Source organism: Elephantulus edwardii, unplaced genomic scaffold, assembly GCF_000299155.1.
Source record: "Elephantulus edwardii isolate Elephantulus edwardi_28Jun2011 unplaced genomic scaffold, EleEdw1.0 scaffold00111, whole genome shotgun sequence".
In the NCBI taxonomy this organism is placed as follows: domain Eukaryota; kingdom Metazoa; phylum Chordata; class Mammalia; order Macroscelidea; family Macroscelididae; genus Elephantulus; species Elephantulus edwardii.
Window position 1 is genome coordinate 11,732,027 of NW_006399861.1, and position 24,778 is coordinate 11,756,804.

Genomic DNA, 24,778 nt, shown 5'->3' on the forward strand with positions numbered 1-24,778 from the left:
GTTGTACATAGGATCGCTATGAGTCGCAAGCGACTCGACGGCACATAACAACAACAACAACAACAATTATACCAGGTAATTTTTCTTCTTGTAATTCTTCAACAACTCTCTCAGAGCCTTTACTTGCTTCTCCCTTTCTGGGGTTCCAGTTATGCACACGATATTCCTCTTGATGATGTCCTACATTATTCTTAGGCTTCTCCCTGCCCTTCCTTTTTGATTCTGCTTTTTTCCCTAGCAGATCAGTGTTGAGAATTCTTCTATTTCACTGGTTCTGTGTTCCATTTCTTCAACTTACTCATCTGTCCCTCCATGTCAACAGCATCTGATACATTGATCCTCATACTCTATATTGTGGTTTCTTGTTTTCCCAGAACTTCTAATGCTTTGTTTGTTTTATCTGCATTGTCTTGAATTGCTTTAAGTTTGTCTTTTACCCATTGAAAATATACAATCATTGTTTTTTTTAATTCTTAGTAAAAAAGTTCCATCAGACTTTCTGGCTTTAGGAAATCCATTGATTCTGGGTTACATCTTGTTTTGGTTTTGTGTGGGATGTGAGGTAATTTGCTTATTCTGTGACATTGCTATGATAGAGTTTTTCATGCCTGAGACCTTAGTAAGCCCTTGGTATGATAATTTTGGGTCATCTACTCACTGCTCCAGAGGAAGGAAGGACAGCTCATTCTGCCTGAATTTCTCTCTGATCAATTGACTCAAGGGAAGACTTGCTTCAGCTGGGGAGAGAGGTGGCCTGTGATTCCGCGGTCTTCTAGGCCAGGTAACTGCAGCAGCTAGGTCGGGTCCAAAAGGTCCACAGCTCAAGCACTTGCCCTAGGAGGGCCAGGGTTACCAATGTGGTGTTTGGGAAGGAAATGGTTTCTCCTCTGGTATTGGTGCTCCTCATGCAGGACAGCAGGGGAGCAGTGGGGTGGTTTCCACATGGTGGTGAGGCAGTGGTCTCCAAGTGGCAGCAGTAGGGCAGCAGTCTCTCTGGTTGCAGGTCAGTGGCCTAATGCTCTAGGAGGGAGCGCTGTAACATCAACTTTATAAGCAATTTTATGCTGATTGACCTACTTAAGGCACTAGACTATGGTCATAAATCTCCAGATTCAGCAAACCAATCCTAGAAGGTGTTTGGTTATGTACAGGAAGTATCTTTGTAACATTGTTCTCTATTTTATACACACACACACACACACACACACACACACACACACACACATGTATATTCTTTCTTTCTGTATATATAGATAATATCTAAATTAGTTAAAAAATAAAAATAAATATAAATATAATATAATACATGGAAAGGGATAGCCTCTTTCTCCCTCAGAGTCACTTACGTTCTTTCACTTGCCTGCACCAGAAATGCATAATGTTTGAGTTAGCATTGCATCAATCTATGGCCTATATCATCAGAAAGAAGTTCAAATAGTGGTCCAGTACATACAGAGTTGTGATACTAGTCCAAAGATCATGTTTCTAAGGAAGTTTGAATCCAGCAGTTGCTCCATAGAAGGATTTGAAACACTTGCTGCGGAAGATTGAAGGTAATAGGCTTCAATATAGATTACATATGAACATCAAGAAAACAAAAATCCTTATCTCTGATCATCATGATAGATTGGGAAAAGATTGAATTTGTCAATGATTTACTCTTATTTAGCTCCACAATCAACACCAGCAATCAAGAAATTAAAAGACATGGGCATTTGGAAAATCTGCTGTCAAAGGACCTATCCAAAGTGCTAAAAAGCAATGAAGTCAGTTTAAAGACTAAGGTGCATCTGAACCAAGCCATAGTCTTTCCAATTGAGCTTCCAATCCAAACATACAGGATTTGAATCCACCAGCTACTCCATGAGAGAAAGATGGGCAATCTCCTCCCATGTGATTTACTGCCTCTGAAAATCTATTGAAGAGTTAGCTATGAAGGGCTCTAATTTAACCATACACAACAACTGATGCAACAATGAACCTGAAAGTTGGACAATTAATTTCATTTGTGGTGTTGGAGAAGAATACTGAATAGCTCACAGACTTCCAAAAGAACAAACACATTTTTCTTGGAGAAAGTACAACCTAAGTGCTCTTTAATGACAAAAATGTGAAACATCATCTCATATATTTTGGGCATGTTGGTAGAAAAGGCCAGTCCTTGGAAAAGCAGCAGGTCAGAGCAAGAGAGGGAGACCCTTAACGAGATGGATTGATATTGTTATTGTACTAATAGTCTTCAGTATATCGGAAATGATGAGAATGGCACAGGTTATTCATATAGTTGTTAAGAGTTGCAGTCAACTGGACTAACAACAACAACATAACCTTATGAGAATATAAATGTATAAGCAATTGAACACTGCTTGAATGGATATTTTCTCGAAAAAGACAGTAAACAGATCAGCTCAAGGACAGACAGATGTACAATACTTACATGTTACCATGAAATTTAGTCAGGTCATTATTTGGCTTCTCACACTCAATGACACTGGTAAATGTCAAAGGATTAAATTCAGAGACCTGAAATAATAGAATGCACACGTTAGAGGAATTTGGGCCAGACTGTTCCAATCTTTTTTTTTTCTTCTTCTTAATTTTTTTATTCTTACTGAGAGACTAAGTTTCCTAATGACTTTGTAGGTCAATTGAAATCTGTGAACGAATTTATAATTTTTTTGCTTTATAGTCTTCCTTTATTCCCCATTCATATATGTTATGTTTTATATAATCTTTCATTAACACTGTTTCATATACATAATATTTTTTATATTTATAATTAATTACTATTGATTTATGCTTATTGAATCTTTCTTATTCATTCACACTCTCATCTGCCCACTAAACTCTGCTATCCTAGTGATTTTCATCCTTCTCTTTATTCTACCCTTTCCCCTTCTCCTTTTCAACATTCATATATTTAGTAGTCAGTTATCCTTCTATTTTTACAATAATGATCTTATGCAGTATTTGTCTTTACGAGACTATACCATAATACTATCAGCATAATACTCTCTAGACTCTCTCATATCATAAAGTATTTTACTAAAATCATTATTCCTTAGTCCTGCACAGTATTCCATTGTGTGAATGTACTACAATTTCTCTATTCATTTGTTTACTGATGGACATTTGCACCGTTTGCATTTTCTTGTTACTGTGAATAATGATGTCATGAATACAGGTGTACATGCATATCTCTGTTCATGTCTCAGTTCTAATTTCCTTGGGGTATATTCCTAGCAGTAGAATATCTGGGTTATATGGGATTTCTATGTTCAGCTTTTTGAAGAAATACCAAACTGTCTTTTAGACTGGTTATACTATATTACAATCCCATCAGCAGCACATAAGAGTTTTAATCTCTCCACATCTTCTCAACGTTTATTGCTTGCTTTCCTGATGTTGATCTAGAGACTAAGGTGTGCCTGATCCAAGCCATGGTCTTTGAAATTAATTGCTGTGCATCAGATAGCTGGACAATGATTAAGGATGATAGAAGACTAATCAATGCCTTTGAGCTGTGGTGCTGGAGAAGAGTATTGATCATACCGTGGACTGCTAAAAGAATCAAAAGTTACCCTGGAGAGGGTGAAACCAAGCTACTCCTTGGAGACAAGGATTTTGAAGCTCTGTCTCACATACTTTGAGTATATTTCCAGGAGAGATAACTCCTTGGAGAAGAACACTATGTTTGGAAGAGTGGAGGGACAGTGCAAGAGAGGATGACCATGGATGAGATGGATTGACTCAGTAAATGTGATAATAGCAGTAGATGTGTTGGAGACAGTGAGATTGGTTCAGGATAGGGAAGGGTTCAGAGTTATTGTACATAGGGTTGTTATGAGTCACAGGCAACTCAATGGCACATTAAAAAACCCAAAAATAACTATTACTGTAGTGAGATGGTATCTTGCCATTTTTATTTGCCTTTCCATTATTGTCAGTGATTTTTGAGCATCTCTTCATACATCTGTACGCCATCCAAATGTCTTCCTTTGTGATGAGTCTTTTGCGCATTTGGTAATTGGGCTATCAGTTTTTTTCTGACAGAGGCTCTGTTGCTTTTGTTGTTATGTGCTGTTTAGTCACCTTTCACTCATAGAGACCTTATGCACAATAGCTCTGAACTCTGCCCTATCCTGAGCCTATCTCATTGTCTCCAACACACCTATCTCCATTACCCTAGTTAATGAGTCAGTCAATCTCATCCAGGGTCTTCCTCTCCTGTACTGTCCCTCCACCCTTCTAAGCATGGCAAACTTTCCAAGGACTGGTTCCTCGTGGCAAGATGACTAAAGTATGTGAGATGGAGCTTCAACATCTTTGCCTCCAAGGAGTAGTCTAGTTCCACCTTTTCCAGGACAGACTAGTCTGTTATCTTAGCAGTCCATGGTAGTGTTTTGTAAACTTTCATTGTAAGACCTCTGTCTGAGATGTCATTGCCATTAGGCTTTCTTTTCACCCTACTGGAAAAAAAAGTTTTTGATGTACACAAGGACTTGGTCTCATTCATTTATTTCATCCTCTTTTGTCTGTGCATTTCTGGTTATATCTGCAGGCTTATTTATGCCCAATCTTAAAAAGACTAGTCCGTGTCTTGCACTAGGACAAAGAAATCCCATGAAACTATTGTGTCTACTAATCTTTGATGAGTGCCAATCACACATTAGTACTTAATAGAGAGATAATGATTAATGCTTTTATTACTAGAGTAATAGTGCAAATAACCGAGTTGGAATGACTATAACTTTAAAAGAAAATAAAATATTAGGTGTAGAAAACCACACAATTAACAATGACAATGGACAAAAGGGTTTTCTAAGAAAAAAAACCCAGAAATTTTCTATAGAGATTCAGAGAAGAGCATTCAATCTGGGAATGTTCTTCTCTAAATCCAATTTCTAATAAAGTCCCATTTCTTAGTTACACTATATTCCTCTCAGATATTAATAAAAAAGGATGTTATTTCTGTCCTTGGACCAAAATGATGTTGTTTGATTTCCAGAGTGAGATTCAAGAAGTCTGATTTATTTAAAATCATGAAGATGATTTTGAAACCAGTTCACAGTTTCCTTAAGCCCTCAGAGATTCACAGATACATAGTCCAAGTGACCATGAGTGTAGTAGGGTCTAGAAATTATTAGGATTATAGTTGGCAGATAAGGGAAGAAGGTTAAAAATACTTTATCTCTACTTACCTTCTTTCTCTGAAAGAAAATGCAGTGCATACAACCCTCAAATGGTAGAGTACTTTGTCTCTGATACTTTACAATTGCATCTGTGATGTTGTACCAGTCATCACGTGACATGGGAAGCATATACACCCAGGGCAGAGACAACAATCTTTCTCTGCATCAGATAGGGAGTGGTGGAGTAAATAGTTCACATTCTTGGGCTGATGAGCAATCAAGGCACATTTTAGACCCACAGCTCAAGTACAGGGCATTCACTATTATACAGGCATGAAGACACTATCTAATTACTTGAAGGGAGGTTTCACCTATCTTGGTCTGTGGAGAGCATGGAGTCACAGGGGCCTGGTTAGCAAGGTCTTTGAGCACAGTAGCCATATTCATCTTCCTCTAACAGCAGTGAAATAGTGCCACTGTCCTCAACTCTTTGGAAAACACAACTCTTTGGCCTTACTGCCTTCTTGGGTTTATTGTTGATTAGGCACAAGCACAATAATTCTGTATGCCAACTTGACCACAGAAGGACCTTGCCTTAACAGTGCTTCAGATCTGCCGTCTAAAATCTTTTGCTTGAGTTATTGAATTCACTTCACTGCTGCTGACTTTTAAGTATCTCTCCCTGTCACACAAGAAGACTTGTGCAGGCCCAGATCCACACCTTTCTGATACGTTGTCCTATGCAACCCCCTTCCACTTTGCAATAACTGCTACTCCTCTTGCAGTATGCTATTAGCAATGGGTCTTTGTGGAAAAAAATGCCCCAACATTCCACTCAGTAGGTTTGTCCTCTGAGGCTGATCTGCTTTTGTCTGAACCCTAGCAAACATAAATCTTTGTGTTTCCTTAGGTGTGACTGCTGCCAGTTCCTATTCCTCTTTCACTAGACATAGGTTCTCTGAGAATAGCACAAAGCTTCGCATGCACACGGCCAAAAGCGATGGATTATGGATGGATATAGTTCATCATTCTCTGCTCACCATTCTATGATCAGTCAGATATTGTATTATCCCTATATGGGAGATGGAATGGTCAAGGTGGGCTGGTAATTCTGGAGCTCAATTGTTTCAGAAAGTGTATTCCCTGTTTTACAGGTGAGTAAATACTTTTTCTTGTTGTCATCAAGTCAGAATCAACTCATAGCTGAACTTCCAGTGGGTTTTCAAAGGAAGTTAATCCCATGCAAGGAGATTGCCCATCCTTCTCCCATGGAGCAACTGTTGGCTCCAAACCATGCTCAGAGCTTCTAATTTAGCTCATTAATTGTTGTCAAAGGATGAAAAATACTACAATTATTTCATACATAGCAATTTAACAAAATATAATGGAATAACAGCCAAATGTATTTTGTACATTTGATTCAGTTTGTACTTGTTATGTGCCATCAAGTTGACTATGACTCATAGTGAGCCCATGAACAATAACTCTGAACCTTGCCCTATGCTGGACTTCTGTCTCTGATACACCTGACTCCATTGCCACAGTTTCTACGTTAATTCATCTCATCCAGGGTCTTCCTCTTCTATGCTCACTCTCTATCCTCCTAAGCATGATGTCCTTCTCCAAGGACTGGTACCTTCTGCCAATATGTCCAAAGTATGTTGCCAAAATTATTGCCGCCAAGGAACAAACTGTTTTCACCCTCTCCGGGATAGATCTTTTTGTTCTCTTGGCAGTCTTTGGTATGTTCAGTATTCTTCTCCAACAACACATTCAAAGGCTTCAATTATTCTTCTGTCATCCTTAGTCATTGCCCAGCTCTCTGATGCATAGCAAGCTATTGCAAAGACCATGGCCTGAATCAGGCATACCTTAATCTCTAAACTGATGTAGTTACTCTTTCAAACTTTGGAGAGACCCCTGACAGCAGACTTTCTCAATACAACTTATCTTTTGAGAGCTTGACTCTTGGAGAGTGTTGACTGTAGATCTGAGCAGGATTCAATTGTTAATAACCTCAATTCTTTCCCCGTCTATCATGATACTGTTTATTAACCTGGTGGTGAGGATCTTTATTTTCTTGATGTTGAAATGCAATACATATTGAAGACTGCTGTACTTGATATTCTGAAGCAAATGGATCAAGTCCTACCCATTTTGGAGAGCCTAATGCAGAATGTTAGATTGTTAATGAGTCTTCTTCGAATCCCGATGCCACATTCTTCTTTGCAGAGTCCAGCTTCCCAAACAATGTGTTCCACAAACAGAATGAAAAGGTAGAGAGAAAGGATACATTCCTGATGTCCTTTTTTCTTTATTTGAATCAATCATGCAATGTTCGCTTGCTTTGTTTGGACAACAGTTTCCTGGTTTAGGTATAGGTTTTGCCTGAGCATAATCAGGTGCTTTAGGATTCCCATTCTTTTAAATGTTAGTCACAATTTTTGTGATTGACACAGTCAAATGTATTTGCACAAAAAAGGTGGTAAAACTGTAGCTATATGCAGATGATATGATTGTGCACACAGAAACACCCCAAGAATTCAACAAATAAATGTTAGACCAGACTAGACTACTAATTTAGCAGAAAAGCAGGACATAAGACCAATTTAAAAATATCAGTGGGATTTCTTTGTAGTAACAAAGGAGACACAGAAAAGGAATCTCAGAAAGCAATACCATTTACAATAGCCAACCATAAATTGAGATACTTGGGAGTAAACCTAACTAGGACACAAAAGATCTTGACAAGGAAAACTATGAAACTCTCCTTTAAGAAACAATAAGAGACTTAATAAAAGGAAAAAATATTCCATTTATATTCCTGTTCATGGATGTTGTTGTTGTTATGTGTCATCGAGTCACTTTTGACTCATAGCGACCCTATGCACATCATCTCTGAACCCTGCTCTATCTTGAGCCAACTTCATTATCTCTGACACATCTACCCCCATAACCCTATTCACTCATCATCTATCTCATCCAGGGTCTTCCTCTCTTGCACTATCCCTCAACCTTTCTAAGCATGATTTACCTCTTCAAGGACTGATTCCTTGTAACAACATGCCCAAAGAATGTTAGATGAAGCTTCAAAATCCTTGACTCCAAGGAACAAAATACTTCTCCAGGGCAGATCTGTTTATTTTCTTAGCAGTCCATGGTATATCCAATACTTTTCTCCAGCACCACAGCTCAAAGGCATAAATTATTCTTCTATCATCCTTCATTATTGTTTAGATCTCTGATGCATATCAAGTAATTGTGAAGACCATGGCCTGTGTCAGGCACACCTTAGTCTCTAGACTGACATCATTGCTCTTCCATAGTCTGGAGAGGTGCCTGACAGCACATTTCCCTGATGAAATTAATCTTTTGATTTCCTGGTTGCTGGTACCAAGAGTGTTGATTGTGGAGTCAAGTAAGCTGAAGCTGTTAACCATCTCATTCTCATCACAGTCTATCATGATGCTGCCAATTTGCCCAGCAGTAAAATCTTTGTTTTCTTGATGCTGAGCTTCAATCTATATTTAAGGCTGCAGTCCTTGACTTTCTGCAGCAAATGCCCAGGTCCTCCTCAGTTTTGGCAAGAAATGTTGTGTCTGCATAACTAAGGTTGTTGATGAGTCTTCCTCCAATCCTGATGCCACGTTCCTCCTTAGAGAGCCCAGCCTTCAGAATAATCTGTTCTGCATATAGATTGAAAAGGTATAGAGATAGGATGCCTCTCTGGTGTACACCTTTCCTGATTTTGAATCATGCAATGCTTCCTTGCTCTGTTCTAATGACTGCCTCCTGGTCAAAGTATAGGTTTCACATAAGCACAATCAAATGTTTTGTAATTCTCGTTCTTCTCAGAGTTAGCCACAATTTGCTGTGACCCACACAGTCAAATGCCTTCGCATAGTCATTGAAACAAAGCAGACATTCTTTCTGTACTATCTGCTTTCAGCTAAGATAAACCTAATTAAAATATCCCCAATGCCACAGTCTCTTCTAAACCCAGCCTGTACTTCTGGCAGTTCTCTGTTGATGTGCTGTTACAGTTGTTTTTAGATAATTTTCAGCAGGATCTTGCTTGTATGTAACATTAATGATATTGTTTGATAATTAACACATTCTGTCAGGTCACCTTTTTTTAAAAAAAGAAACAAACATGGATCTCTTCCTATTGTTGGCCAGGTGGTTGTCCTCTAGATTTCTTGGCACAACCTGGTGAGTGTGTTCAGGGCAGCATCTATTGTTGAAATATGTCAGTTGCTGTTCCATTAATTCCTGGGGTCTTATTTTTTTTCCAGTTCCATCAGAGCACCATGAACTTCCTTCTTCGTCACCACAGGCTCTTGATCCTAAGCTCTTTCATGAAATTCTTCTGTGTCAGCCATTTTTTTAGTGTAGTTTTTCTGCATACTCCTTCTATCTTTATTTTAGCATTTTAATTTTTTCCTTTATTTTATACTGGTTTACTTACAAAGTTCATAAGGTTGGTATACACTGTTTTTCACACTGGATCTTTCCCCTTTTCTTTACCCACACCTTCCTCCACGCATCAAATTGTGTGACCCTATGATTAAGCGCCCCCCCGCCTTGGATACTTTTACTCATTCTACAATAATGGTCTTATACAGTATTTGTCTCTATGATATTGAGTTAGTTTATTTAGCATAATGCCCTCCAGTCCTTCCCATGTTAAGTAGCAATTTACAAAATCATTGTTCCTATGTACTACATAGTGTTCCACTATGTTAATGTACCATAATTTCTCAATCCATTCCATTGTGGTTAGGAGTCCTGCTACTCTACTAAATTGATCTACTAGATAGGGAACTCTGGTGGCCTATTGGTTAAGAATCTGCACTGCAATTCCGAAGGCACGTCTTTTGAAACCACCAGCTGCTCCATGGGAGGATGGGCAATCTCCTCCCATGCAATTAACTGCCTCTGAAAACCCACTGGAGGGCCAGCTATGGGTCGGTTCCAACTCGATAGTTCTCAACAACAACAACAAGACGCTCTAACAGTTTTTTGTTGAGTCCTTCTGCTTTTCTTTGTACATTTCTTTATACACTATAATACATTATACATATACATCTGCATATAGGGACAGTTTAACCATCTCTTTGCTGATTGGGATGCCTTTTATTTCCTTCTCTTTTTGTATTGCCCTAGCAAGTGCTTCCAATGTAATAATGAACAGAAGTGGTGACAGTGCAAATCCTTGTCTGGTCCCTGTTTTCAAATAAAATGCTTTTAGTCTTTTTCCATTGAGAATGAAATTGCCTCTTGATTTTGCATATATATTTTTCACTATGTTGAAGAAATTAGTTTCTATTCTTGGGTTATTCAGTATTCTGCCTACCACATCTTTAAGCATTGAAGCTCAAGGTTTGAATTTGTTCTTTAATTTCTTCACTTAAGAAATGCTGAGTGAGCTTGTCTCTTTTGATTTTCCCACTCCAGCTCTTTGCGCATTTCTTTTTAGTACTTTGCTTTGTCTTCCCATGCTGCCCTTTGAAATCTTCTATTTAGCTCCCTTAACATCTTGATTTCTTCCCTTTGCTTTGGCTCTACTTCAATATTCCGAGTCTCTTCTGATACTAATTTTGGTCTTCTTCTTCTCCTTCTCTCTTTGTAATGACCTTTTGCGTTCTTTGTGGGTGATATTATTTTTTTTTAAATTGTTTTGGTGATATTCTTGATAACCTCCCATAGATCATCTCATCTTCACTCAAAAGTATTCAAGGACTCAAACCTGTTCCTCAGATTGTCTTTAAATTTAGATAGACTCAAGGTCAAACTTTGATCCTTGTGGATTTGATTTCCTTTAGCCTCCGTTTGAATTTGCATATGAGTCTTTGATGATCTGATCCCAATCAGCACCTGGCATAGGTTTCACAGCTGATATTGAGCTTCTCCAACAATTTTTCCCACAAATGTAATCAATCTGAGTCCATCAGGTGAAGTCTATATGTATAGTCACCATTTGGAATTCTTATAAAACATATTTGTAATGAACAAATCATTGATTGTATAGAGTTCTATCATTTTGCATCCAGCCTCATTTCTGAAATGTAATCCATTTTTCCCAACTATCAATATTTCTTCCTTGTTCCCAACTTTTGCATTCCAGTCACCAATTATTACTAAAGTATCTTGGTTGCGGCTGTGGGGTGGAGGCAATTGTGGCGAGAGCGTGTGGACGAGGAAGAAAATACGAAGGGACCGCTTCCTTTCCTGAGGTCCCGAGCTCTGTTTAGAGCCGACTACATCCAGGCCCCACACTTGACTGCTTCTCATAGTTTGTCCATTTCACTGAGGTGTAATACTGAAAAGCATAGGAACTTTGAGGGGAGAGAAGGGAAAGCATCACAGGAAAAAGATTCTGCTCCTTCATTTCCAACATGGAAGAAACTTACATTGATTCCCTGGACCCTGAAAAGCTTTTACAGTGCCCCTATGATAAAAACCACCAGATCAGGGCATGCCGGTTTCCTTATCATCTTATCAAGTGCAGAAAGAATCATCCTGATGTTGCAAACAAATTAGCCACCTGTCCCTTCAATGCTCGCCACTAGGTTCCTCGGGCCGAAATCAGTCATATCTTAAGCTGTGATGACAAGAGTTGTATTGAGCAGGATGTTGTCAATCAGACAAGGAACCTTGGACAAGAGACTCTCACTGAGAGCACATGGCAGTGTCCTCCTTGTGATGAAGACTGGGATAAAGATTTGTGGGAACAGACCAGTACCCCATTTGTCTGGGGTACAGCCAACTACTGTGGCAACAACAGCTCTGCAACCAGCATAGTTACAGAACATAAAAGTAACCTGGCTTCAGGCATGCGAGTTCCCAAGTCTCTGCCATACGTTCTGCCATGGAAAAACAATGGAAATGCACAGTAACTGAATATCTCATCAAAAGACAGACTTAAGAAGACTTCTGCTTCTTACTGTTACCAGTGTGTTCTTCATTTTCTCCTCATCTATTTATAGAAAGATAAACTGTGGCTTTCAAACTGAAAAGTACCTTTTTTCCTCCCTCATTTGAGTCTCATTCACTTGATTCAAGAACCCTCATACACAGAAGAACTGTTCCAAATAAACTATCGCTTAGCCAGCCTGTTAGTTTAATTAAGAGGACCTGCAGGCCCAAGATCAGAATCCATCCTTTTCCATATCAATGAAACATTATGATTTAAAGTAATTTTTAGGAGATACAGTTAGAGCAGACAGGAAACTAGTTAGAACCAGGAAACCTTGTATTTGTATTTTCTGACACAAATAGACCCAGTTCTTAGAGTATATACATGGATGAGCTTTTTTTGATCATGAAAAGTAAATATGTCTTTATCCAGAGAGAGCATTTATAAAACAAAATGCCCCATTCTTGTTTAGAATAACTCAGAACATCTTGCCTCCTGAATTTTTTTTTCAACCTAGGGTAAGTTTATTTTATTTTTTAATTTTCCTCCATTCCTAGGTGCAGATTATGTGTAAGTGAAGATTGGGTTGAGCAGAGCCAACCAGTGCATGTGCAAAGAAGATATAGGCTTTCCACCTCTGTGTGAAATTTGATTATGCTTCCAAACCAAGTGTGTGAGAGCCCTGCTAACTACTCTAGAATATGTGAATAACAAGTTGGACTTTCGAAATACCTAAGGTTCTGGCTACTCTCGCATTTTGTTCATCCTTAGGAAGTCTTTATAATCTCCAGAGCCAAATTTTTGCTTGGATTACTTTCTCGTATTTTCCCCCCAGACATCGGTTAGTTTTAAAACTGGCAGGAAGAAAAGGAAGGATGTGGGATAGATAGGGAATTAGACGGTGTATATTCACTGATAATTATGAAAAAATACCTCTCTAGCATTGTAAGTAGCCAGTACAAAGAGAGTTAGGCTCCTATAAAGTTTGACATAAAACAGGATTCTCACTTAATGAAAAAAGAGGATCTGTGTATTTCGTTCCAGTCTCTTAAAAACAGATTCCAAGATAAGCCCCCCTATGAGAGTGTTTTCTGCTTCTGACTTTGTGACATTGACTAACAGGACTTTTTTTCTGGAAATTTCTTTCTAGAAATCTTAAAAAAATTAGAATTTCTTCTTGAGAGAAAGGCAGTTGATCAAGGAGTGAGTTGAATACTTGTTAGGATCCCTAATGTATGCTTGTATGTCAGTCAACACCTCAAAATGGTATAACATTATTTAAAGTTAGTTTTGCTGGAAAATTTTAAATGATGACAGAACAAAAGTCTTATATTTGGAACCCAGAGCTCCTACTTATTTTGGGAATGTCTTATTGGAAAGAATTAGCTACTTGAAGACAATGAACAAAGGATTAAATAAAAAATAGTTACTTTCTGTTTTTTAAATACGTTTAGGGTCACAGTAGGCTAACATCTGTAATTCATTAAGAACCTTTTTGGTGTTTATTTGAGAGGACATCTTTTTAGTCACAACTACTAGAATTTACTTCCAAAACTTCGGACTTTTAAGAAGTGTAAATAACATTCACTATAGGAGAATGCCTTTCTGTGTTAGCTCACAAAGTAGATAGTGTTGTTCTTTCTTTAGTAAACTAGTGATTAAAGCAACCAGATTGGCTCATACGAGAGCTTAAAGAGACTGTTTAGGATTTTTATTTGGCCTAGGATTCAATGGTCTCAATTTAATTTGGAGATTCCCCAAAACAAAAAACGTTTCTAACTCTGTTATTACTAGAAATTAAAAACAGAAACTCATTTGTCTTAGCAAACCTTTTTAAAAAGGATAACCCTTTCTTTGGAATGTGAACTCTGTGAAGGTTGAATATTTTGCTTTGGTTTTAGTTAAAGTCAATTGTTAATGGTTAAAAGTTAAATGCACAAGTGTTTCAAAAGCTTAGCACAGAAAGAACCTGAGTGTCCTGCATTTTGGTCTTATCCATGAAAAGGATTGTGGAAGATTGCCTTTCTCTGTAGGGGTTCAGGAAGTGCCATTGTGATTGGCAAATGTTCTCACCAGGAATAAACAAATGTATTTGTTAAGTGGTGCTTAGTTCTTTGGGTACCTTTGACTGAGCTAAACAGGGAAAGCACTTACGTTTAATTTCAAATAATGCACTCCAGTACCCTTTCATATTGATGAGGCAAAGCAGTAAATTGTAGTGTTCTGAGATAAAAACGTGTAGCACATTCTTGAGGTGCTCTAGTTGTACTTCTCACAATTCATATTAAAACTTCAAACCAGAAAGAAACTGAAGTGATAACATCATTCTATTTTTACCATTTTCAAAGAAGAGGCAGGTTATAAAATAAAGACAATTTACGTACTATATTTTAAATTATTAAAGCAGATTGGCCTTGGGGTAAAAGTGTTTAAAAAACGTTTGTTGTGCTCACTTTGGCAGCACATACACTAAAATTGGAATGATACAGAGAAGATTAGCATGGCCTCTGCTGACACACAAATTGACATACAAATTGTGAAGCATTCAGTATTTTTAATAGAAATTTTCATCATTAAAAAAGAAAATATTTGTTTTCATTAGTGTACCAATTCAGTGGGTAGAATAAGAGGGAAATTGTCCTTATGTTCTATGAGAAAAATACTTAGCAGTTGTTCATTCATTTGGTTACTGTCTTCCTCGTACTGTTAAGGTTCAAAACATACATTCTGTGTTATATCATGACCTCTCTGGAGGCCACTTTAACCTGCTGCCTCATACCAGCCTGAGCATACTGGAGTCTGATAAATAATAACTTCTGTATAAACTGAGGATTTGCCCTCTGCACAGCAGCAGTTGTACTAGCTGATGCAGCTCACTTAAGGTTGATAATTTGGTGATTAATGAGACAAATATAAAATCTGAGATCGTTTATAACTAGGAAGTGCAGCATCCTAGGCCAAACAGTAATCTTAGAAAACAGTCATAGGATCAGCAGATTTGTGTATACCTTGTTTAAAAGAGGTTTATTGGAACTGAAGCAGTGTGAGACTTTGAAGAAAAGTTTAGCTTTATTGTTTTTATATTAAAAAGGAAGAAATCAAGATTGTATGGGAAAATTGCTTATTAAGTCCAACCAGGCCTCTAATTTTCATATGTCACTGAAATAAAGTGTGCTTTCCAAGTTTAAAAAAAAAAAGTATCTTGGTTGCATGTCTGGTCAATTTCCAACTGGAACAGTTGGTCCATGTCATCTTTTTCCTTGTCTTTGGCTCTGGTTGTTGGTACATAAATTTGAATGATAGTGGAATTAACAGGTATTCCTTGTATGCATATGGATATTATCCAGTGTTGTTACTCACAAAACTGTATTTCAAGATGGATCTAGAAATAGCCTATTTAACTATGAGTGCTATCCCATTTTCCCTCATTTTTCATTTCCAGTATAGTAGATCCAATCCATTTCATTTTGTTAACACTATATGTCAATTTTTATGCATTCCATTTTCTTTCTTAACAATCTCCAGTTTTCCTACATTCATACTTCTCACATTTCACATTCCAATAATTAGGGTCTATTTGCAACGGATTTTCTCTTTTGTGATTCCTGACATGAAGGCTGAGCCTCTGGTGCCATATCTGCAAGTCTAACCCAAGTGTGCTCTGATGTTTTTGAAGGCCTGTTATTTTGTAAGAGGATGATCAAACATTCTCCCTAGGCCGTCTTAATTTGCGTGCTCAGCTTTAAAACAACATTTGGGTTCTCAGCTTTAGAGCAATATATTATAAACAATCATTTTGCTCAAAAGAGCTGGTGGGAATGTGCAGGTAATATCAGGTGTTGATTCTGGGGGCCCACCCTTCCAACACATGTGTTGTGTTCTTACCCCTCACCCTGCTCTGCCAGCATCCAGTTCAATTCACTTTCCTTGCTTTCTGGCACCTCCCACCCCCTCTTATTTGATGGCTCAGGTATTCCACCCCCTGTGTCCTCCCATTTTCTCTCCATTCCCTTGTGATATTGGTGCTCCTGATGCAGGAACTGGTGGTGTTTACATGGTGAGGGCAGTCTCCACACACTTTACTTACTCAGGGTCTCTATCTTCTCCAAAGAAACTTGACAATTGTAATTTTGATCTCCTTGGAAAAGAAATTTGGTATCTGTATTGAAATTGTAATATAGATGTAGATTAGTTTTGATAGGATTGTAATTTTCACTATATTGAGTCTCCCTCTTCATGAACAGGGAATATTTTCCCATTTATTTAAGTCTTTTATTGTTTCTTGTAGAAGTGTTTTGTGGTTTTCTTTGTAAAAACTTTTGCATCTCTGTGTTGTTGTTGATTGCCTTCGATTTGAGCATGACTCGTAGCGACCCTATGAACAAAAGGCCTGAAGCCTTTCTATAACTATTGACATTTATCAAAGTTCATAGAGTTTCTGGAGGGAAATGAATGACACATCTGCTATTCCTAAGTATCTCAATCTGTGGTTGGCTATTGTAAATTGTATTGCTTTCTATGTTTCCTTGTCTGTTTTCTTTGTTACTGTAGAGGAATTCCACTGACTTTTGTATATTGATCTTATATCCTGCCACTCTACTAACTTGCTCTAATAGTTTTTCTGTGTACACTATCATTATATGCATATAGAGACAGTTTAACCACTCTTTGCCAATCTGGTTATCTTTTATTTAATTCTCATCATATTGACCTCAAAAATAATATTGAATTGGAGTGGTGAAAGTGAAAATCCTTTTCTGGTTCCTGTTTTCAAGAAAAGTTCTTTTAGTCTTTCTCCATTGAGAATGATACTGGTTTTTGGTTTTCCATATATACTTTCAACTATGTAGAGGAAATTCTCTTCTATTCTTATTTTGCTGAGTGCTTTAATCAGGGAGGAGTATTGGATTTTGTCAAAGGTCTTCTCTGTATCAATTGCTAGGATCATATGGTCCTTGTTATTTGCTTTGTTAATGTGGTGAATTACATTCTTTTTTTTTCCTCTTGTGTTGAACCAACCTTGCATACTTTTTATGAATTTAACTTGGTCATTATGAATTTTTTTTAATTTTTTAATTTAGTTTGTTTATTTTTCATTTCAATGAACATCTACAGAGATTTTGGAATTCCATTCATTCATTGTTGCACCCTTCTCCCCGCACAAACCCCTCCCCCCCTTGCTCCTCTCCTTGAAAAGCAAAAGAAAAACTCCCTCATTGGTACACAATCCCCCCCGCACCTCCCCAAACCCCACCCGCTACCCCCGAATATAATCCACTATGCAACCCTCATTGCGTTGGATTCTATTGGCCAGGATTTTGTTAAGGATTTTTGCATCTATGTTCATGAGATACATTGGTCTGTAGTTTTCTTTTTTGTTAAACTCTTTGCCTGGTTTTGAATATTTGGGTTATATTTGCACCATAGAAGGACTCTGGAAGTGTTCCTTCTTTTCTATTTTTAAAAATAAGTAGAATTGGTGATAGATCTCTGAAGGTTTGGTAGAATTCAGCCATGAAGCATCTGGTAAATAACTTTTTTGAGGAGAGAGTTTTTTTATGACTTACTCTATTCTTCTTTTATGATGAGTCTGTTCAAGTGTTCTACATCTCTCTGTGTCAATCTGGGTAGTGTATGAATGTCAAGGAATTTGTTTCTTCTAGATTTTAAAATTTACCAGAGTATAGCTTTTAATAATACTCTGATATTACAGATTTAATTATTTCTTGTTTTGTAGTGATATCACCTCTGCTAGTTCTCATTTGAGTTATTTGTGTCTTTGTCCCCCCCTCCCCCATTCCATTTTGTTAAGTTTGCCAGTGGTTTCTTCAATTTTATTGACTCTTCCAAAAAACAAGCTCCTGGTCTTTTTGATGGTTTCAGGTTTTTGTGGTTTGTCTTTTTTAAATTTCTATTTCATTTATTTCCATTCTTTTTCTTATAATTTCTTTTATTCTTGAAGCTGTGGAGTTAAATTGCCATTATTTTTCTATTTGATGGAGGTGTTGAGTTAGATAATTAATTTTGCTTCTTTTTTCCTTCTTCATGTGCTTTCCTATTGCTGTAAACTTCCCCCTGAGGACTGCCTTGGCTGCAAGCATCTCAGATGTTTGGATATGGTGTATTTTCTTTAGGAACTTTTAAATTTCATTTATTTCTTCTATAATCCAATCAAGTTCTAGCAGCATGTAATCTAGCTTTCATATGGGTAGTTGTATACACTTTGTTCTCATGTTGTTAATTTTTAGTTTTATGGCATTATGGCCTAAGATAATGCTTTTTATTATTTCAATGTTTTTATATTTCTTAAGGTTTGCTTTGTGCCCCAGTATGTGCTCAGTTCTGGAGAAAGTGCTATGTGCACTTGAGAAGAAAGTAAATTAAGCTTTAGTTTGATACGGTACCCTGAATACATTTACAAGGTGTAGCTGGCTGATTTTCTAGTTTAGATCTTCTGCATCTTTGTTAACTTTCTTTTAGGTTGTCCTATCCTTTGGTGAGAGTGTTGTATTAAAGTCTTCTACCATTATTGGGGTGCTATCCATTTCTATCTACAATTCTGTTAACTGCTTTTTAAAAATGTATTTTGTATATCTATCATTTGGTGCATAAATGTTGGCCAAGGTTCTTCTTTATATACTGTACTTTTAATCATTATATAGTGTCTTTCCTTATTTTTTATGGTGCTTTTCATTCTTAAGTCTATTTTATCACAGATTAGTATTGCCACTCCTGTTTTTCCTCCCACTTAAAAATTCATTCATTATATTTGGTCATAGGCAAAAAAAATATATTTCTATAAAATTCTTCTATTCAGATAATAACAAAATATTAAAAATATTTCCTCATTTAATTCTTAAGATAAAGAAGCTCAGAATGAGTTTACATACTCAACTGATGTTTCTTTTGCTATCCTTAGGGCCTCTTTGCTTTGGGCCCCCAAAGGATCTAACTTCTTCCCTGACTTTTTTTTTTCCATGTCCTGTTTGTCTTCTCCGAAGCATACATTTCATTTTATTTCATCATCTAACCTAATTGATAGATGCAGATCTTGCAAAATATGCTTCAAACTGGTGGGTTATTAGAATTGTGTCTTTCCTCTCACGCTTTTCCTTTGTTCAATTTGTCAAAGGGACAAAGTCACAACAGTAACCACCGAGCGGATTACTGATTCTGGCTAATGGTGCCATATGCAGAATGGAATTGCTTCATAGAATTTTCAAGTTTATAACCTTTTAGAAGTAGGTTGCCAAGCCTATCTTTGGAGGTATCTCAGGAGGAATAGACCAGCCTTCAGAATTGGTTTCCACTCCTTTGAAAGAAATAACTTGGAAATCTGTAGCTCTGAATTCTCCATCTCCTACACATCAAGATCTTAAATGCAGTATCTGATTAATGCTGTGACATTGCATATAAGCCTCAGAGTCTTGGTTAAATAAATTAGTGGTCATAGCATTTAGACCTGGCAGTCAGTAGTGTAGTGGCAACACCTTAAAGAAAATAGATACATTAAAATGAAACTAGAAGTAAGACAAGACCTTTCAATACCCAAATCCTTTTAACACATCATTTATAAGGAAAAGATCTCTGCTAAGGAAGAGAAAAAAGGGCTAGACATTGACTCTAGTTGCATTGTATGATTCTCACACCTGTCTACTTTACATTGAGTATTCACTACTGCTTTTTTTTGTAAATGCCATTTGTTTGGTATATTTTTTTCCCTAGGCCTTGAATTTGAGTCTATCTTTGTATTAATTTCTTAGATGTCTCTCTTGTAGACAACATATTGATGGACTTTGTGTTTTTATCCATTCTGCTACTCTTTTTCTCTTAATTGGTGCATTTAATATGTTCACATCAAGTATGATTATTCACAGGCCAGGTTTTACCATTGCCATTTTGCTGAGTTTCTTTTTCTGTTGTTTCTGCTTCCACTTTCCTTTGATGTCTCTGTGTGAAGCCTTTCCCTTAGAATTTCTTATAGAGTTGGTCTTATTTTCATAAATTCCTTAAATTACTTCTTTTCTGTAAATGATCTAACTTTTTTTTTTCTATTTGATGGACAACTTTTCTGAGTACAGGATCCTTGGCTGGCGATTGTTTTCTTTCAACCTTCTGTATGTGTCATCCCATTGTCTTCTTGTTCTCATGGTTTCTGCTGTGTAATCAGAAATTATTCTAATTGTTTCTCCTGTGTGGGTGCCTCTTAGTTTTATCACTCTGCTTTTAGTAGTCTCTATTTTTTATAGAGAATTTGATGATGATGTGTCTTGATTTTTGGGGTGTGAAGTGGGGTGGATTCTAGTCTGTTTGGTGTTCATTGTGCTTCTTGAATGAGGCTTTCCCCATTTTTAAAACATCTGGGAAGTTTTTTCTGCTACCTCTTCCACAATTTTTCAGCATTTTTCCCGTCCCCCTTATATTCTGGAATTCCGATTTCATACTCTCACACACACACACACACACACACACACACACACACACATATATAGTTTCTTTTGATTTTGATGTTATACCACATGTTTCTAATGTCTTCCTTTCATTTTCATCTCAGTTTTTCCTTCTAGTAGTTACCAGTTAAGTTCTTGCTTTCCAGGCCACTGACCCTCTGTTCTAGCTCCTCTGTTCTTCTTTTTTTATCCTGCAGGGTTTTGGAAATTTCTGCCATTTCAGTCTTAATATTCTATATTGTATTGTCGTGCAAATATTATATATTTCGTTTTCATGCATTTATATTGTTTTCAATTTTGTGTTGGCTGTACTCTTTCTGTGTTGTAATATTTTTTTAAGATCTTACATCTCTTTATCTATGGTTTCAAGCTTTTCTTTTATCTTTTGTAGGTTCTTCCATAGTTGTTCAAGTTCATTGGTGTCTATATCTTTGTTCTGTCTTTTTTTTTTCTTTGGAGTAATATCTTTCTTTATGGCTTCTATTTTTTTTTCTTCAATCATTTGCACCTTTCCCCCATAGCTTTCATACAAATCCACATCAATAGATTTCTTTTTATTCTCTGTCTCTGGGGTATTCACTTTGTTTCTGGCTTACATTCTTTCATCCATCATTTCTACCTTCTTCAGTAGATGTTCATATGGATCCATGTCACTTTATTTCTTCTATCTCTCTGACTTTGGGGTGATCATTGGGTCTACAATGTGTTCTGCTTTTTTGAAAAAAAAAAATTTTAGAAGGCTTAATTTTTTTTCACATTTAAAGCTGCTTGTTGCTTTTTTGACACTATATGATTTTTTCCTTTAGTATGCATTACACTGATTCTATTATATCTACATAGCTTATTGATAGTTTTTTATCTTTATGATGTTCTGTCTCTGAGAGTGGGCAACTCATCCTACTGGAAGTCCTTTCTGGGCCTATAAAGTGGGAGTTTGCCTTTCATAAAGTCCTTACTCTGGTCTGCAGTGCAGCCCTGCAGGAATCTCACTTTATTGCAGCACCCTCTCCTAAAGTCTTTTTATCCTTTTTTGTTCTCTGCAGTGACATAACCAGGTTTCTCATCGTGAGAAGTTACTATCTAGGGTGGTTGTAAGCACTTCTCTTGCTAGCACTTCAATATACCAACTGTGGAAGTGAGTCTCTCACCTGATTGCAGCTCCTCCTCTTAATTTCTATTGTCCTTTTTGTACCTTGGTCTGACCCCACAAAAGCCATGATCCCTGAGGAGTTTTTCCTGAGAGGAGTTGCAGAACCCTTTCTCCCCGGTACGTGAATTTCATTGTTTGATTTCTTCACTGCTGCTTGCAAGTTGTTGATTGTGAATCCAAGGAAAGTGAAATTATTGGCAGCTTTAAACTTTTCTCTATATCATGATTTTCCTATTTGTTCAGATAACAACTCTATTATCTAAGGTTTTCTAAATATATCAGTATACAGTAGATTATGCTATCACAGATATTCTAAGCACTAAAGTAAATGCTGGATAAATTATTATTGTATTACTTAGAATTTTGTAAATATATAATAGGAATTATGATGGTGTGTTATGTGTTTTGCATGACTAATTAAAAGATTAGCCATTTGAAACCACTAGGTGCTCCATGAGAGAAAGATGATAATATTCTCCTGCTAAGATTTACACCCTCAGAAATCAAACAGAGGATTGCTATAGAGTTGGAATAGACTTGATGACTGTGAGTCTTTGAGAAGCACATTATGGAGAAAAGATTGATGCCAGGAGTTCCATTTTACTTAGATCCACAATCTACCTCCATTGAAGCATTAATCCAGAGATGTATATGAAGATGCAATCAAGAAATGTTAATGACAGATATGTAAGGATGGTTCAACATAAGAAGAACAATCAACGCAATTCATCACATCAACAAAACAAATAATGAGAACCATATGATCCTAGCAATTGAGGCAGAAAACACATTTGACAAAATTCAGCACTCTTTTCTGATTAAGACACTAAAAAAATGGAATAGAAAGGAATTTCCTCAACACAGTAAAAAGTATATATGCAAAATGAAGAGCCAAAATAATTCTCAATGGAGAAAGACTAAAAGCATTTTTCCTTGTGAACAGGAACCAGAAAAGGATGCACACTGTCACAACTTCTATTCAGTATTGATTGGAAGTACTTGTGAGGGAAGTTCAACAAAAGAAGGAAATAAAAGGCATCCAGATGCACACAGAGATGGTTAAACTGCTGCTATATGAAGATTATATGTTAGTGTACACAGAAAACCCCAGGAACTAAAAAAAATGGGGGGAAAAACCCAAACCTGTTAGAGCTAGTAGACCAATTTAGTAGCGTAAGAAAGAGAACTTAGAGAAGGAAATTAAAAACAGCAATACCATTTATAATGTTGTTGCTGTTGTTGTTTGATGCCATCGAGTAGTAGACGACTCATAGCAACCCTATGAACGAACAGCCTGAGCACTGTTTGTACATAGAGTTTCTGGAGGCAAGCCATTTCGGAAGTGGATGCCGCTCCTGCTTCCAGACCATTTACAATAGCTGACCATAAATTGAGATACTTGGGAGTGAACTTAACTAGAGACACAAAAGACTTATACAAAGAAAACGAAAGGAGATCCAAGATGGCGGTGGAGGCAGAGACAACATGGTGAGCTGCGGGAGCAGCAGACCACTTGGAACAGGGCCACTATGGCCCTCTAAAGACTTCTGTTTATTGATAATTGAACAGTTAAACAGTTGATGACTGGTCTTCAGTGAGGATTGAGGCTCAACAACAGGAATTCAAGGATTCTCAAGGAAGAATGGGTGAGTGCCGCAGCTCCCAACCCCCTCCCACCGAGCCCGCACTGCACTGCACCACAGCTGCAGCTCCATGAGGCTCCAACAGCAGGAACCTATGGAATCCCTCACCCAGGATGGAGAGTGGGCACCAGGCCTCCCCAGGACTGGTGCAGTGGAGTCACCACACTGCAGCAAAGTGGACTGGTTCTGGGGAGAATTCTTGGAGCCAAGATGGCAGCGGCAGGAGAAGCGGGCGGCCACTGGCCTCCTGCACATGAGATGAAGCGTGACCGCCAGCTGCTTGTGTGGGAGATGATATGTGGGAGATGGCTTGCACCCGCCAGCCACCCACGTGAAAGATGGCACTCACCAGGCACCGCCCGGGTGGGGGGATGGTGCGCACCCACCTGCTGCCCGCGCAGGAGAGGATGCACACCTGCCAGCTGCCTGTGTGGGAGATGACACTCGGGATGGCTCGCGCCTGCCAGCCACCTGTTCGAAAGATGGCATGAACCCTCTGGCTGCCCGCGCTGGGGGATGGTGCGCACCCGCCAGTCATACGTGTGGGAGATGGAGTGTGCCTGCTGGCCGCCCATGCTGGGGGATGGTGCGCAACCACTGACTGCCTGTGCACGAGATGACGCGTGCCTGCTGAGAGATGACACATGCCTATGGAGATATGACGCTCGCCTGCTGAGAGATAATGCGCGCCTGCCGGTCACCCGCGTGCGAGATGATGTGCGCCTGCCAGCCACCCATGCTGGGGAATGGTGTCTGCCAGCTGCCTGCACATGAGATGACACTCGCCCACTGGCCACCCATGTGGGAGATGACACGCGAGAGATGGCAAGCGCCCACCAGTCACCCATGCTGGGGGATGGTGCATGCCTGCCAGCCGTCCGCACAAAAGATAAGGCGCGTGCCCCACTGCCCGTGGGGGGCGGATGTGCGCCCCGCCGCCGGCAGGTTTGGGTTTCCTTGGAAAACTGGAGACGATCACCTATACAATGGATTGTTGAAAGTCACTGTGAGTTGTCTACTTGATGACACTTAACAGTGGCAACATGTGCAAGAGGACCGACATCCTAAATGCACCACATATTTTGATCTGTTGAATGCTTCTGCCAAAAGCTATTTAGACCTGGGGGGAGCCTGTTCACAATTCTCAGGTTCCCTTTGCCATTTATGAAGGGGGAGGGCAGTGACACCTACTTCAAATTATAGTATGACCACTTATGGGGGGGAAGTGGTGGTGCTGGAATTGGAGACGCTGTCCCTGGCCACACAGTCCTCGGTCAGGGAGGGGACCAAATTGGGGTGGGGCAATTAGAGGGGGAGTGTACCAGCAAGCCCATTGGGGGTGTTGCCTTACTCGGGACGGGCTGTCTTCAGCCCTCAGCTTGGGGCGAGCCGTCATGGCCCTCAGGGTGAGCTCCTCAGTCCCCAGATTGTGCCATCTGACCCCTGGGTAGGAAAAAAAAATGCCTAGGGTATCCAGAGAATTT

The 24,778-nt window shown here is 38.4% G+C and overlaps 1 protein-coding gene and 1 pseudogene across 1 annotated transcript in view; one reads left to right on the top strand and one right to left on the bottom strand.

Annotated features, from left to right (window-relative positions):
• The window catches only part of LOC102848552 (probable phospholipid-transporting ATPase VA-like), a 664,838-nt gene that overhangs the window by 424,531 nt on the left and 215,529 nt on the right, over positions 1-24,778 (bottom strand). Inside the window, 1 exon segment of the mRNA XM_006892177.1 lies at positions 2,438-2,523. Within this exon segment, the coding sequence (XP_006892239.1) occupies positions 2,438-2,523 (86 nt within the window).
• Positions 11,531-12,031, top strand: LOC102859318 (annotated as a pseudogene).